The 16,998-nt window shown below is 39.9% G+C and overlaps 3 protein-coding genes across 4 annotated transcripts; 1 reads left to right on the forward strand and 2 right to left on the reverse strand.

The window, feature by feature from the left end:
• Positions 1–5,246: 5,246 nt before the first annotated feature.
• Positions 5,247–7,172, reverse strand: LOC138906325 (uncharacterized). Its single transcript, XM_070194861.1, has 2 exons — positions 6,902–7,172; positions 5,247–5,572 (listed from the first exon to the last, which is right to left on the reverse strand). Exons 1-2 carry the CDS (start codon positions 7,170–7,172, stop codon positions 5,247–5,249), a joined length of 597 nt encoding a protein of 198 aa, XP_070050962.1.
• Positions 7,173–9,759: 2,587 nt separating this feature from the next.
• Positions 9,760–10,119, reverse strand: LOC108944338 (uncharacterized mitochondrial protein AtMg00860-like). The gene has a single exon (XM_018769270.1). The coding sequence runs from the start codon at positions 10,117–10,119 to the stop codon at positions 9,760–9,762; it is 360 nt and encodes a 119-aa protein (XP_018624786.1).
• A 3,168-nt stretch (positions 10,120–13,287) lies between these two features.
• On the forward strand, positions 13,288–16,502 carry LOC104091739 (uncharacterized). Of its 2 annotated transcripts, none has more exons than XM_009597144.4 (5): positions 13,288–13,859; positions 14,477–14,534; positions 14,616–14,733; positions 14,841–14,958; positions 16,117–16,502. In XM_009597144.4, the coding sequence occupies exons 1-5, from the start codon at positions 13,386–13,388 to the stop codon at positions 16,171–16,173; spliced, it is 825 nt and encodes a 274-aa protein (XP_009595439.1). In that variant the 5' UTR covers positions 13,288–13,385; the 3' UTR covers positions 16,174–16,502. The 2 variants fall into 2 exon arrangements, with proteins under 2 accessions (XP_009595439.1, XP_070052609.1); XM_070196508.1 differs by having other exon boundaries at positions 13,723–13,859; positions 14,448–14,534.
• The last annotated feature ends 496 nt before the right edge of the window (positions 16,503–16,998 follow it).

Below are 16,998 nucleotides of genomic sequence, written 5' to 3' on the forward strand. Positions count from 1 at the left end.
TGATCATGCCCATGCATTCTTGTATTATCTGCCACCATTATGATAGTGAGCCTGTGACCATGCCGGTCGGATTGTGATATTGAGCATGTGAACACGTCGAGCAGATGGTGATTGTGAGCATGTGACCATGCCAGGTGGATTGAGATATTGACACGTGAGTTGTCTATGCGATTGTGATTAATATTGTGGGCACGAGGTGCTATGAGTATAAGAGTCGTGATATGGGACTCGTGACTTATGATTATGAGATGAGGTATCTCGGAGTAATTTTGTTGTGAGACTTATGTTAGAACGACTTGATTAATTGGTTGTTAATTGTTTTTCTTTATTTGGTTCCAATGGTACTTTAACAGTGTTATTATTACTTTACTATTTATATCAGTGCTGATTCTTGTTGCCATTTATTGATTTCTGCTTTTATTATTAGCTTTATACTTCTATACTGCACAGGTTATTTTGACTAGTAGGTGTCTTGACTTGTACCTCGTCACTACTCCACCGAAGTTAGTCTTGATACTTACTGGGTATCGACTGTGGTGTACTCATACTACACTTCTATATATTTTTGTGCAGATCCAGGTATTGGAGATATCGGACTTAGGTAGAGTTAGCTTCTTGATCGCGAAGATTCAAGGTAGAGCTGGTTGGTCGTCGTAGTCCCTTGGAGTCCTTTACCTTTTTATTGTACTGTCAGTTTGTTATCCGAACAATATTGTATTTCAATTGTTGAGATCTTTCTATGTATTCAGCTGGAGTTCGTGACTTTGTATTACTTAGTCTTGGGAGGTTGTTGTGATTATTGCTGCGTAGGATTGTTTCACCTTTATTTCGGTATTTATATTAAACTCTTTTTTAAAATATCATTGTTAAATTGGCTTAATTATTGTAAGTAATTGCGCTTACCTAGTCTTAGAGACTAGGTGTCATCATGACGCCTAAGGCGGGATTTTGGGTCGTGACAGTCATGCCCATACAGATGGGTGATCTTACGTCATCCCCATCCATATAAGTCTGACAACACAATCTAACCAAAGATTTTTACCTTAACATTAGCAACCCTTAGAATCCAATCTTCAACTTCTGAAATTCATAATAAGACCCGATTCTTGTATCTATACGCTATATAAGTCTGAATCAAGTTGCATTAAGCATAACCATATCCCAAGTATAATCACATGATATTTTATTTAACCCATATACTCATAATAATAGCTTCTGACCATAATAGCTGCTCAAATAGCAAGCCTGGTACCGATATCTAACCTTTTATCAATAAAAACCTTGTTCCGAATCTTTGTATACTGCCAATGATGAAAGAAACATGCAGAAACTCATAACCATACATCACATCAACAAGTCTTGGAGCTCTCTTGCCCGACAAGAACCATAGCCAAAATCTAAGCTGACCAGTGACACTATTCTTCCGAACATACAATAATCAAATCTGATGGCACTCATTTCATGCTCAATAACTTCACCTCATCCAATACAAGTCGATATACCAATATGCCACACCAATTCTACCTAGAGCCACATACCATGCAATTTGTGCACCAAAGAAGCATTAACTTGGATGTACCCAATGATGGAAAAAGAATCAAATGAGAGAACCGCTCCGCAAGCTCAACAGATACTACCATGAAGCGCAATGCTATGAACCCATCACACAAAGTAGAAACAAAACACACAATATAAGCGCAAAGCATCATATCCCAACATAACTCTGCTGCGATGCATGACCCAATCCAAACACAGTCTACATGGAATGCGTCGAGCTATGGTGCTCACAATCAACAACCATATGCATATCAACAACAAACACGCGAAGCTTATGACCACAACCATGGAGATACGGACATCACTATATACCACAAATAGCAAGACAATAACCAAGGCACAATCAACCATTTAATACCCCAGGAGCTATCCCGCTCGAATTTCACCACAAAGACCAAACATAACCGCATCATGCGTGTAGATAGTCAACAATCTCACAATTCATGATGGCATAGAAGAGTAATACACATAACACATAAGAACACAAGTAAGATCCACAATCGATATCACACCCCTCCACAATAACTGTGTTGAGTAGATAAATCTGACCCGATGTAGAACACACATTCTCGTTAGGCCTATCAGTGGCCTCCAAATCAATTCTGATCTTTCTTAAATAGGTAGATAACCTCTGAAAGCCCACAAACCACTGTATTTCCTCTGAAAAACCCAATAATATTGCAACCGAGATACCCACTCTGAAAAGACTCTCTTTGAAACTGGAGCTTTTTCTCTAACCTCTCTGATAATGAAATGTAGAATTAATAATGGCACAGCACTATCCCATGCGAACCTCAGATCTTAGCCATATACAATTTTGGGGAACCCTCCAATACCACATATATAACTCTAACCAAAACTACTATAACATATGACTATGCAATTTGATTGTCGATAACAGACTCCCCCACTTGACACAAAGGAGTAGGATACAACATCCGATGATCCACAATACCAGCCTTCATAAGCTTGTATAACACCAATCATAAGATACCTCAAATCAACTATTAAGCGCATATCCATCCTCGTGACAGTCAAGCCCGCTTCCTCAAGTGCCTTGAATGATAATATGTAACGTCCACTAAATAGAAGTCACATATAAAACACATAACTTCTAGTACCACCGACTAGCCTCAAATCAACATTCTCACATAACCCTACCACGATCACAACAATTAGGCAATCAATTAAATCCTCGCAAGCTCGTACTCACCAACTAGATACTAGAACCCGTTGCATCCCACACGTGAACAACTGAAAGATCTACCAATACATTTGCGTCCTCAGTCTGGACAACACCTCGAGGCAATGATCGATCATCTATATCCCCCCCGTAGCCCATCTGCAGCATCACAAACCGTCGGTGTATAACTGATACCGAGTACGCAATATCATATACGAGTTGATGTAAAGGAATGTAAGATATACGCTTCAAGCTGAATCAATGCACCACGATAAGGAATGAAAGAAGTGGAATTTCCTAATAGTTTTGTAGCCTCTCGAAGATAAGTATAGACATCTCCGTACCTATCCGGGAGACTCTACTAAACTAGCTTTTGATCCGTAGCACCTATGAACCTAGAGCTCTGATACCAACTTGTCACAGCCCAAAATCCCATCTTAAGGATCATGATGTCACCTAATCCCTAGGACTAGGTAAGCCTAACAAATTTTTGCCAATTTTCTAAACCTAAGAAAATTCTAAACCTTTAAATTGCCAATTTTCGCCAAAAAGTGACAAACCAACCTAGGAACCTCCGAATCCAATTTCGGACATACGCCTATGTCCAATATCACCATCCGGGCCTAACGAAACCATCAAATCTCCAATCTGAGATCAAATACGCAAAAGTCAAACTTAGTCAACTCTTCCAACTCAAAGCTTCTAAAATGGGAATCATTCTTCCAAATCAAATCCTGAACTGCTCGAAAACTGAAATCGACCATACACGCAAGTCACATCACATAATATGAAGCCACTCAAGTCTCAAACCATCGAACGGAGTGCTAAAGCTCAAAATGACCGGTCGGGTTATTACAATATTTTTCAATGACCTCTCCCAGTTTTGCCCACCATCGTACTGTGAGAGTCCGGCTATCATATCATATTTACCAACTAAGTCATGACCAGAGGCGGATGTAGTGTGTTACCAATGGGTTTAAATGAACTCATAACTTTCGACGCGAAGTGAAAATCTATTTAAATTCTAAAAATAATAGATATGAATCCATATTTTTAAAAATATAATGGGTTCAATGCTAAAATCCTAAAAAGTTGAACCCATCGAATTTAAATCATGAATCTACCTCATAGTTATGGCACATGTTATCCTTTGTTCTAATACAGGCCTCACAAAATTCTCTCTTGGATTATGCCATCAAGCTCAAAAGCTCGCGTACTATGTGAATTGGTGCTCTTTCTTATAAAATATTTCAATTTCCTCCCATTTTTTATGTGGATTCTTTCGAAGCCTGTCAACTTAGAAGTAAGGGAGAAGCAACATCTTATTAAGAGTGGTTAATTGATCACTCTTCGTCAAAATATTATATTGTGTATATAGGTAAAATATTAGGGTTTAGAGGTATATAACATATATTGAACACCCTTTATCGGGAAACTTTTTTCACTTCTTTTAAGTTTGAACACTCTTAGGGAAATTCCTGGCTTTGCCACTGCTTAGAAGTCGATCAGTCCTGCTGTTTGACCCATTCTCATTAACCCTCCCTCTAGGTCGCCCTCATAGCTTCGGATTCCCAGAGAGAGTAGAATAGAAGAGTCCGTCGACAGGCCATCACATGAGCAATATCTATATATGAAAAAAGTAAAACTTACATTTTTGGCTTCTAACAAAACATATTCAATACAAAATATATAAATATATTATTTTAAAAACCCAATTCACCTATTACCCTTTTTAAAAATAGATTTACTCATTATTTTGTTGATCAGCATGATCAATCTGCTCTTGGAAGGACTCAAGAATCTCAAGTACTTATCTGCATGTCATGTGAAGTCTTCTTTTCCCTATAAAATAACCACATTCATGTACGTAGAGAGGTAGAGGTACGAATTTTTATTTTGATAAATTATACATTCTCTACACACAATGATTCTAATTTTAGGGAGGAAAACTGTAAACGCTTCCAACAACTAAAAAACTAATTATTTCTATGTAACTAAATCCAAACACATGCATTATTTTGTGAAAATAAAAATTAAACAGAAACCAAAATTTAAATTATATTTTTTCATTATATTGATTTGAGAAGAATTGCAACTTATATTAATTTGCGTATAATTTTTTAATATCTAAATTTTAATTTTAAAATAACAACAACAACATACCCAGTATAATCCCACATAGTGGGGTCTGGGGAGGATAGTGTGTACGCAGATCTTACCCCTACCTTGTGGAGGTAGAGAGAATGTTTCCAATAGACCCTTTGTTGAAGAAAGTATAAGCACCACAATAATAATAATAATAATAATAATAATAATAAAAACAAGATGGGACAACACCAAGAAGCCATGTAAAAGTATTATAAATAACAAGATAGTAATATTATCAAAATGCAAAAAACGACAGGTAGTCAAAGAAATCTAATACCAACCAAATACGAGAGTACGTACTAATACTACCAGTATGAATAATCTATATTACCTAACCTCCTACCATAATTCTCAACCTCTACACCTTCCTATCAAGGGTCATGTCCTCAGTCAGTTGTAGCTGCGCCATGTTATGCCTAATCACCTCACCCCAGCTCTTCTTCGGCCTACCTCTACCTCTCCTAAGGCCCTCCAATTTCAAACCCTCACACCTCCTTACTGGGGTATCTGTGCTTCTCCTCCTCACATGTCCAAACCATATAAGCCTTTCTTCTCGCATCTTATCCTCAATAGGGGCCACACCCACCTTGTCCCGAATAACTTCATTCCCAATCCTATCTAATCTGGTGTACCTGCACATTATCATCTCTGCTACCTTCATCTTCTGGACATGGGAGCTCTTGACTGGCCAACACTCAGCCCCATACAATATAGTCGGTCTGAACACCTCTTTATAAAATATATTTTTAAGTTTTGGTGGCACCTTCTTGTCACATAAAATACCGAAAGCAAGTCTCCATTTCATCCATCCTGCCACAATACGATGTTTGGCATCTTCTTCAATCTCCCCATCCCTAATAGGCCCAAGGTACTAAAAAATTCCCCTCCTAGGGATGACTTGTAAATCCAGCCACACCTCCCCATCCACTCCCTGAGTTGCACCACTAAACGTACACTTCAAGTATTCTATCTTAGTCCTGCTCAACTTGAAACCTTTAGACTCCAGGGTCTGTCTCCACACCTCTAACATCGCGTTAACATAGTCTTGCATCTAGTCAATCAAAATAATATCTTCTACAAATAACATGCACCATGGAACCTCCCCTAAATATGGCGAGTCAGTACGCTCATCACTAGGGCAAACAAAAAAGGGCTGAGTGTCGACCCTTAGTGCAACTCCATCACGGCGGGGAAATGGTCTGAGACCCCTCCCTGTCCTCACCCAGGTCTTCGCTCTATCAAACATCTTTAATCACCCTAATGTAGGCCACAAGTACACCTCTAGCCTCTAAACATCTCCATACAACCTCTCTCGGGACTTTATCGTAAGTCTTTTTTAAATTGATGAACACCATATGCAAGTCCCTCTTCTTCTCCCTATACTGTTCCATCAATCTCCTAACAAGGTGAATGGCTTCCGTAGTCGAACGCCCCGGCATAAACCCAAACTAGTTCTCAAAAATAGACACACTTCTCCTCACCCTTAGCTCCACCACCCCCGCCCACACCTTCATAGTATGACTAAGCAGCTTAATACCCGATGCTGTTGTAATTTTGGCTATCACCCTTATTCGTGTACAATGGAACCATCGTGCTCCATCTTCACTCTTCGAGCATATTTTTTGACCTAAAATGACATTAAATAACCTAGTGAGCCACTCCAAGCCCGCTCTGCCCATACTTTTCCAAAACTCCACTAGGATTTCACCTGGCCCGGTTGCTCTGCCCCTACTTATTTTATGCATAGCCCCCATAACCTCCTCAACTCTAATCCACCTACAATACCCAAAATCACAACGGCTCTCGGAGGATCCCAAATCATTCAGAACAATGTTTATATCCCCTCCTCGTTTAAGAGACTATGGAAGTAAGTCTGCCATCTCCAACGGATATGTGCCTCATCCAACAAAACTCTACTTTCTTCGTCTTTGATGCACTTCACTCGGTCCAAGTCATGAGCCTTTCTCTTTCTCACCTTCGCTAGCCTAAATAGCCTCTTATCCTCTCATTTACCTTCAAGTTCTTCATATAAACGACCAAACGATGCAGTATTAACCGCCGTAACTGCTAACTTCGCCTCCTTCCTAGCCAACTTATACCACTCCCTATTCGACCTCTTCTCCTCCTCGTTAATGCTTTCCACTAGCTTCAAAAACACCACTTTCTTGGTGTTCAACTTCCTTTGGACGTCTCTACTCCACCACCAGTCTCCGTTGTAACCACTAGAGTAACCCTTCGAGACCCTTAAAACCTCACTGACAGCTTCCTTAATGCAATGTGTCATCGTAGTCTACCTAATGCTCGCATACTCACTACTCCTCCAAGTCCCTATAGTTAACAACTTAACCCCAACTACTGTGTTTTGTCTTTAGTCAAGGCTCCCTACTTGATCCTAGGTTGGCTATACACCCCGCTCTTCCTCTTCTTCCTCGTGATCTTAAGGTCCATGACCAGGAACTTATTTGCTCTCCAAAGTTTCAGTCCTATCAAGAAACCAAGCACCAAGTCGTGCTTAAGCTAAGACAAACACACACACACAAAGGCAGTAAAGACAATGAAAGAAAAGGCACACAAAAGTTGGGAGGCCAAGGCCAATTTTCAGATTTACTTGATAAGAGGAAAATTACAAAGTGTGAGATGCCTTCTCTTAAGGCCTATACATGTATATATAATTGAACAAGCCACTACTTGGTATGAATTACAAAGGAATATACCCTAAAGGTGCATAACTAGAAGAGGAAATAGTTGTTTGGGGTGCCAGTCTACCATTGCCTAAAACATGCATGTTTTGCCTTAACTTTCAGGGCTGCCCCTTTCACTGGCAGGCTTTGCACCATGGACCGCACCCAGATGTTGGGAACAAGTACCAGGTTGCATTAATTGGCCTCCATGCTTGTATTTGTCCCTCCAAGACATTGACATATTGTGTGGAAAGACTCCATAGCTTGTGGCAGCTAAGTTTGAATCAAATTTTGGTGCATTAAGCGGGAAAATTAGGAGGGAAGTTGGCGGGGCGGCACACTCTCCCCCACCTGAAATGGTGACGACCGCGGTGCCACAAAGTTTCAAGTAATCATGCACTTGATCCTTGAACTGCTATAGATCTTCGTATTTCTCCCACGACGCCTCCTCGAGTGACTGCCCTTCCAATGGACAAGAAATTGAGCACTTGAATTTTCCCAACCTTTGCCTCAGACCAATTGATGATCAATAATGGCCTCAACTTTCTTGTTAATAGATGAAGGTGTTATGAAAATTTGAGCGCGGCTAGAATGTCCACGCTCCACATCAACCTTATCTTTACTATATGGTTTAATTGGCTAGCATGGAAGACGGGGTAAATATTCAGATGATGAGGCATGTCTAGCCTATAAAAAATTTTGCGAACCTTGGCAATGATTTCAAATGGCCCCTCGTAACACCGAATCAGACTTTGGTTGGTGTCTCTCAACGACTTGAATTGTCAGGGATTAAGCTTTACCATCACTTTATTCCTAATTCTGTAGTGACTCGGGCACTGCTTTCGATCAGCAAACTTTTTTATCTTTCAAGCAGCTTTGTCTAGATAAGACCTTGCCATATCAACTTGCTCCTCCCATGCTTTATCCAAAGGAAATGTTCTTGGGTTCTTTAATTCTGCACTCACGGGCAAATACTGTGGTGTATTGGGTTGCTGCCCCATTGCAAGCTCAAAAGGACTCCTCCCGGTTGATTAACTATGCTGCAAATTATATGAGAAATAAGCAGTGTCAAGCAGCTTTGCCCAGTCCTTCTGAATAGCGCTAACAAAGTGCCTTAAATACAGCTCCAAGATCGCATTGACTCTCTCTATTAGGCCATCCGTTTGGGGATGAAAATTGGTTGAAAAGTGCAACTCTGACCCCAACAGGTTGAACAATTCCCTCCAAAAAGCACCGGTGAAACGTGGATCACGATCGCCTATGATGTGCTTTGGGATGCCTCAATGCTTTACCACATCCCGTAGGAACAAGCGGGCTGCCTCCTTGGCTTTGCAATTGGCAGTAGTGGCAGTGAAGGTGGCATATTTTGAAAACCAATCGACACCACCATGACCGTGCCAAAGCCTTCTGAATTTGGCAAACATGTAATGAAGTCCATTATGACGCTATCCCATGGCCTTTCCGCCACCGGTAAGGGCTCAAGCAAGCCCCGGTACTCTGTGCTCAACCTTGACTTGTTGGCAAACAAGACACGTTCGGACGTAGACTTCAATGCCATCCCTCATATGCGGCCAATAATAGGATGACTCTAATAATGCCATGGTGCGCTTTTGACCCGGATGTCCTGCCCATATTGTGTCATGCCCTTCTTTGATCAAAGTGCACCTAAGATTTCCCCACTTATGCACAAAGATACGCCTGCTAGTGGTATAAACAAGCCCATCTTCCACCCAAAACTTCTTTGTCTCTCCTTGGTTGGCCAAGTCAAGAAGCTGCTTCGCAACCGGATCATGCTGCATCCCTTGCTTGATGGTATCAAGAATGTCATTGCTTGTTGTGCTAACAATGGGTTCTAGCACGGCCTTCCGACTAAGCACGTCGGCGATAATATTGGCTTTCCCTGGTTTGTATTCCAAGGAATAATCAAACTCTGCCAAGAAGTCCTGCCACCGTGCTTGCTTAGGTGACAACTTCTTTTGGGACTGGAAATAACTTGTTGCCACGTTATCCGTTTTGACAACGAAATGAAGCCCCAACAAATAATGGTGCCAGGTTCTTAGACAACGAACCATAACTGTCATCTCCTTCTCTTGGACAATATAGCGAGGCTACGCATCATTCAACTTTCTGCTCTCAAAGACTATTGAATGGCCCTCTTGCATTAGGACGCCACCAATAGCAAAATCAAAATCATTCGTGTGGACCAACGACTTTAGAAAAGTCGGGTAGAGCCAAGACATGCTCCTCTGTAATTGCTGATTTGAGACCCTCAAATGCCTCTTGGCACAACTCAATCCACACCCATGAGTGATCCTTCTTCAGCAAATCAGTGAGAGGAGCCGCTATTATATAATAGCCAAGAATGAATCGCCGATAATAATTGGCGAGGCCAAGAAAGAACAACAACTCGGTTACCTTTGTTGAGGCCTCCCAATCTTTAATCATCGCGACCTTGTTGCTATCCATTCGAATATGTCCTTGACTGATTGTATGCCCCAAGAATTGAACTTGTGGCTGAGCAAAAGAACACTTCTCCTTCTTCACAAACATGTCATTTTCCCTTAGCACTTAGAAAACTTTGCGAAAGTGATCAAGATAATCCTCCATACAGGTGCTGTAAATCACAATGCCATCAAGATAGATGACCACAAACTGATCTAAAAATGGATGGAACAACTTGTTCATTAAAGTACATAACATAGTTGGGGCGTTGGTTAAGCCGAACGGCATCACCAACTATTCAAAAGCCCCATAACGAGTCAAACAAGTCATCTTTGGTTTGTCACCTTCGACTATGCAAACCTAATAATATCCTTTCCTCATATCCATCTTGCTAAACACCTTGGCATGGCCAAGATGATCGAATAAATCTGCAATCAAAGTGATATGGTATTTGTTCTTTACCGTGAACTTGTTGAGAGCACGATAGTCCATGCACAGCCGCAAAGTCCCATCTTGCTTCTTTTGGAACAAGACCAGAGATCCAAATGGTGCCTTCGACGGTCGGACATGTCTCGCTTCAAGCAAATCCTTTATTTACTTCCTCAATTCCTTCAACTCCATAGGTGCCATACAATACGGCCCCATGGAAGGTGGCTTTCCTCCCAGAATCATCTCAATGTGATGGTCTAATTCCCTATGTGGTGAAAATGTTTGGGAATGTCTTCGGGAATTACGTCTTTGTTCTCATCAAGGACATGTTGAACACATAGGGTCAAGGCTTCCCCCTCATGGATGGCCTTGTCCTTCTCAAGCTCTATCACAACTGCTAAAAATGTGGCTTCTCCTCTCTTGAAGCATTTCACAATTTGTATCGCGGATAATTGGCCAATAACTTGTGGCACATAAACTGTTGGCACAACACAAGGATCCCTCGGATCCCAAATATAAATTTGGTTGATACTATGGGAAAGGAAGGCCATGACTTCATCCCAGTAGTCCAAACCCTACACAAGATCAAACACGTCCATGGGAGCGACAAATAAATTCATATTTACCTGCCAAGCTCCTAAGTTGAGTTGTACATCACCGGCAACTCCATTTATGTTGGTAAGGTCGGTATTGGTTGTCCTCAACAAAGAACTACTGGGACTAAACACAAGGCCAAGTGACTTAGCCTTGGCTTTAGTCACGAAGTTGTGTGTCGCACCGGTGTCCACCATGATATAGACATGCTGTCCATTCAGTTTTGCATCCATAAACAGTGATCATTTCTCCCTTAATCTAGGCTCCTTGCTTATCACAACACCAAGTAACATGTGACTCATTTGAGCAAGGTCATGCTTTTCTTGAGTATCCTGCCTCAAAACAAGTTCCTTGGTCAGCAAAGCACCAAGCATCATGTGGCCAAGATGAGCCACGTCTTGCCTCTCTTGAGCAACTTCACCAGCTTGTGCACCACCTTGTGCTTGCCTCCTTTCAGCTCCAAACAAGGCACCAAGTTTTCTCAAAGAAGAAAAATCTTTATAACTATGACTAGAATCCTTGCAAAAATAACAACCATTGCGAGGACCAACTTCCTTCTTTCTTTCATTATACATGTCACGCCAATGAGAAGATCGATTGCCTTCACCTTTGAAATCATGACCTATGGCAGCAACTTGCTTGACTTTGTCACGATATCCATGATCTCCACCAGCTCTAGTAGGCTTGCTCTTGGTGTCCTTTGCCTTTGTGGCTTCTGGCCTAAAATCATTCAAGGATTCGGCATCAATGGCCTCATCATGTCTTTGACTTTACACCGCTACAACTCTTGGTTGGCCCAATTTTGGAGGCCGTCCATGAAATAAAATAACTAGTCATTACTTGTCAAGCTGGGAATTTGGAGAATGAGTTTGGTGAACTCCTTCACGTACTCATGAATGGAAGTTATTTGTTTGAGCTCTCTCAACTTCCGATGAGCCTCATTCACAACATTTTGAGGATAAAACTGGCGCTTTAGTTCGGACTTGAACTGCTCCTAGTCTTTGATGGAGCAACTGCCCTTCTCCATCTCTGCTTTCTTCCTCCGCCACTACAGCATGATGGTGTCAGCCAAATACATAGTTGCTGCCCAGATCTTAGCAGCCTCATCAAGAATGTTGAGGTGCTCAAAGTAGTCTTCCATTTTCCAAATGAAGTTCTCAACATCTTGAGTGTTCCTTCCACCCTTGAACTCTTTGGGTTTAGGAACCTCAACCTTGGTCTCACGCACCGTCACTGGACCAGTGCCACTAGCGAGCCTTGCTGCCTCCAGTTGTTGCTTTAGGGAGTCAACTTCCCCATGTAACGCAAACACAACCTCGGTCAGCTTGAGCTCAAAAATTGGTCAGTCCTTCTTTGTGCTCGTCAATCAAGCTATCTAAAGCCTCCTTGACGTCTCCCAACTCTTCTAGAGCAGCATACTCAAGTGAGCAGAAGTTGCTTTCAATAACTTCTATACGCCGGTTTAAAGTAGCTAAACCAGCCTCGGTGAGATCCACTCGCACGTCTAAACGGCCTGAAGTAGAACCATTACCTTCCTTGCCATGGCAGACCTGTTGTGGTGGGGGCTTATAAGTTTGAATCAAATTCTGGTGCATTAGGCGGGAAAATCAGTATCAGTTCTCTAAAATAATAAAAATATAAAAATAAAATAAAAAATGAAGCAGAGAAGCAAAGTACGCAATCGCCATTCTAATAATTGATTTTTATGAACCAAAAGTAACAAATTATCAATTTTATTAATTTCAAAAAATGAATTTCTGAAAGAAAAAAATAACACAAACAATCTAATAACAACACAACATTTGATGTAAATCCAACTAAGTAGGCGTTTGGACATAAAAATTATAATTTTTGGAAAAAAGTAATATTTTGAGTTAGGTTGAAAAATAGTATTTGAAATTTAAAATTATGGTTGGACATGCATTTCATTTAAAAAAATATTGCATTATTGCGAGTGGAGAAAAAAGTTTTTTTAAAAAAGTTTTGAAAAAATGGTCAAAATCACTTTTTGATTTTTGAAAAACTCATTTTCAAAAAAATCCAAAAACTTGCAAAGTTTCACGGACGAACACAGAATCTTATTTATGGACAAAGAGGGCCTAAGTTGTCACATTCATTTTAAATTGTTTTATTGGGTTTGGTAATTAAAATGGGTCAACGAGTTTAAAAAGATGGAAAAAGAAGTAAACGAGTTTTAAAATATGTAATAAGTGAGTTGAGTTTTTTCTCTAATAAATACTTGCATTGGAAAATGTAACGACGGCGTATGAGCTATTTGAAATTCGAATTGTAGCACAGGCGCGATATGGTTCCGCAACAGAAGCTAGCTTAGCTAAAAAGAAAAAAAGAAAATGAATTCTGGGATCAATTACGGTGTGGATGATAAGGACCTAGACGACGCCGCATTCTGGGCGGTGATAGATTCTGCCGCCGCCGCCGCTTCCACCACTGTTTCCAAGCACCGCAATAATATATATGTAGCTCACAAACAGACTCCGATTAGGCCTCTTCCAGCTATCCCAAATCCTTCTCCCCATTCTAGTAATAGGCTGCCCAAAAACCCTAGAAATGGCGGAGAGATTTCAAATTGCCGGCCGCAGAAAATCTCCAAGATGACTCCGAATTCTTCTATGGTTATGGTAAAGCAGAACGTGCAGCGCTCGCCTGCTCATGTGACGAATTATTCCTCGCCGGAGTTGGATCGTAGCAATAACAACAGTCCGATTGGTTCGGAATGTTCTCCGGCGACTACATTGAGGCATTGCTTGGCTGCTCCTTTCCCAACTGTTTCTCTCTTCAAGCAGTATCAGAATGCCGCTATGGCCGTAAGTAATAAATTGCATATAAAGTTTGAAAGTACTTATGGCATATATTACCTGTTGTTAATGCCAGCACATTTATGTTTTAATTAGGTGTATGCTATTTGTAGACTCCGTCTTATTTCCTTTTGGCATCAGAAGAAATGTATCTATCTAGTATCTCGTCCTCTGTATCAAATGGTAATATTGGAAGTACTTCAGCCTATTAAACAACATAGATATTTGATAGTAATTTAAGGACAGGAAGCTTAAACTATGGAGAATAAGATAGTATGTAGAGAATTAGTTAAAAATCACTGATAATGAATCAGCATCGTTGTACTTGAATTGAATCAGCAAATCATTTACAATAAAATCTTTGATATTTCTAGGCAAAACCTGGCTATCTCCTAAAATCTGGGCAATGTCTGCATCTTTACTAAAATTTTATTGTTAAATAAAAGTCACCTTAAAGATAAATACAATTACACTGCCTGTTAGTTTCTGTTAACACACTGCCTGTTAGTTTCTGTTAACATCCATAATCAGCAATTACTGCTATTGTTTTGTTATGATTTTTTTCCTTTTTTGTATACATAAGTTTGATTTCATCAGGGCTTAATAATCAATTAAACATTTCACAGATTCTGGAGAAAAGTGACTACACTATGATTTCTGGAAGTCCCTTCATCAAAAAAGCTGGTAATATAACATGCTTGGGTAATTGGTTTCTTCTACTCACAACTAAATTTTTGCTGCATAAACATGATCGTATTTGTGCAGGTTGGAGGAAGATATCCTTTTACTTCAATCTATCATATGAAATTAAAGAGAAGAACATCGAATTTGATGAGAACCGTAATGTCCTACGTGCTGAATTTATAGTTCGGGCGCACATGCAGTACGTTCTTTTGGTTCACCCACTATTCCTATTCAAACATGTCAGCTTTGCTAGATTTTCTATTTATTTTGTTCCATTTTTCCCCTTCTTTGTTTTGTTCCTCCTAGGGGTTCAAGGTTCTCAGATGGATGGGGTTCTTGTGAGCGGCGGGAGAAGAAATTTCTAAAACCAAATCATGACATTCCCAGCACGGCAGAAACCAGAGCCAAAAATAAAGCATGCCAGGTCAATATATATAAATCTCCTTCCTTAGGATCCCTATAAAAGATGAAGTAGCTTCCCCCACGTTTAGTTCATTTTTATTACTTCTAACTCTTGCTCACTGCTTCTTGTGTTGGTGGAGCAATTACTATAATGATTTAAGCTTTATCGTTGTCAATCGCCTGCAAATGCATACTGCATTTTCTTTTTTGATGAATTCATTGTACTTTGTGAGTAGGGTCTCTCTCTAGTATTGTTTCGTCCATATAAGGTGCATAGATAAACTAGAATAGTAAAACTACTTTGAAGCTTATTTCAGTCTTTTGGGCCCTCGTGATGCTTTTAGGGCTCGTTTGGTATGAGGGATAAGGAATAATTAATCCCGGGACTAAATTTAAGAAGAGTTTATCCCATGTTTGGTTGGGTAGAAAATTGCGGTATAATTAATCCCGGGATTAGTTATCCCGGGATTGTAGTGTTTTTTTATCCCCATGGTGGGATAACTAATCCCAGCATAATTAATCCTGGGATAACTTTTTTCCAACCAAACGACCCCTTAAGGTCTAAGTTTGTCACTTTGAGTCCTGATCTAGCCATAGCTTAGTGGATATGCACAGGGCCTAATACTTACTGCTGGTTGTGTCTTTCCTAGCTTCCATCCTGCCTTTGTTAAAAATGCAGATGGATTTTCATTTGCTAACTGGAGCACTCTTTCTAGAGTCAGATCGACTGTCGGGCTCTTTTCTGCTATAGTTCATATAACAAATATGAATTCCTTGCAACACCATTATTCTGTACAAGCATATTTTCATTGTCAAATTTTTGTAGAACTAAACATGCCTCATGAGTATGACAAAAGAATATCAAATTTACAATCCCTAGGGATCACACCTTTTCATTCACTATACGGAAGTGGAACAGTCATCTATTGCCAAACATAAGAAGAAGAATATATAAGCTTTTTATCAGTGTTCTTTTCCACAATTATACAGGCATTGTGCATATTGAAAGTGCATGATGCGTGGTTTACTTCCCCTTATCCTCGTTCTGTAATTGCAATCAACCCTATTTGTATTATTCACTTTCTGCTGTTTTGACTATTTATTACTTTTAATAATCTATCATTCTGTACTACTGTAAACTAGGTTTGTTAAGCAACTCAATGAGTTTAAACATTTGCAGGACCTGCTTGGAATTGGAGAATATCGACCTGGTGTGAGCCAGAGTACTCACCGGTAGAACTATCAAATAGTAGTAATTCATAACGTGCTCTATATCGAGTCATTTGCAGTTCCATTAATCACCCATTATAACAAGTCACCTCGGAACAAAGCTTGAGGTTGGGTTGTATGAAAAGCCATTCTGCAACAGGTACACAAAGAAGTTTTATGTACTGCAGTACACACCTAGTGTGCTTGTAACATCTAAAGCCAATCCCATACTTTGACTTCTAATATATTTTACTTTATTCTCTTCGCGACATGACACTAACTTCCAATCTTGTTGACCGCGATTATACACCCGGCATTGGCAGGGATTATAAATTTTATTGCCTCAATTTTCCAAGTTTGATACCATAGATTGACAGTTAGCTTGTCTTCATCATCTGCGAGCATATGAGCTTTGCCTTACCTTCTTCACTTTTTGACCCAAAATGTCACTTTTGTTTCTTTAGTGACAATGTGAAAATGGGCAAATGAGCTACGGCACTGCACTATAATTTTCTGTTACTTTTGAAAAAGACTACTTGGGTACGTACATGTTACCTAAGATACTTTAACTATTGTAATACAGTTTGCAGTACCAAAAAAGAAAGAAGAGTTCTACAATGATTTGTTGAAACTCACCTTGGACATTCACTTTTCATTTGACAGGTTAGATTTCTCATGCGTTCTTGATTAGATTAAAGATTGAGGAAGAGTTTAACATAATTTTTTTTCATATGATTTATGAGCAATCAGTGGTATAGAATATTTCAATCCAAAGATGAAATACTCTATTGCTCCAATTTGGATTGGTTTACCTTCTTAAAAAGCATTTAAAAAGGTAATAGGTTGAAGATCC

The sequence above is a fragment of the Nicotiana tomentosiformis genome, chromosome 2, assembly GCF_000390325.3.
Source record: "Nicotiana tomentosiformis chromosome 2, ASM39032v3, whole genome shotgun sequence".
NCBI classification, from domain to species: domain Eukaryota; kingdom Viridiplantae; phylum Streptophyta; class Magnoliopsida; order Solanales; family Solanaceae; genus Nicotiana; species Nicotiana tomentosiformis.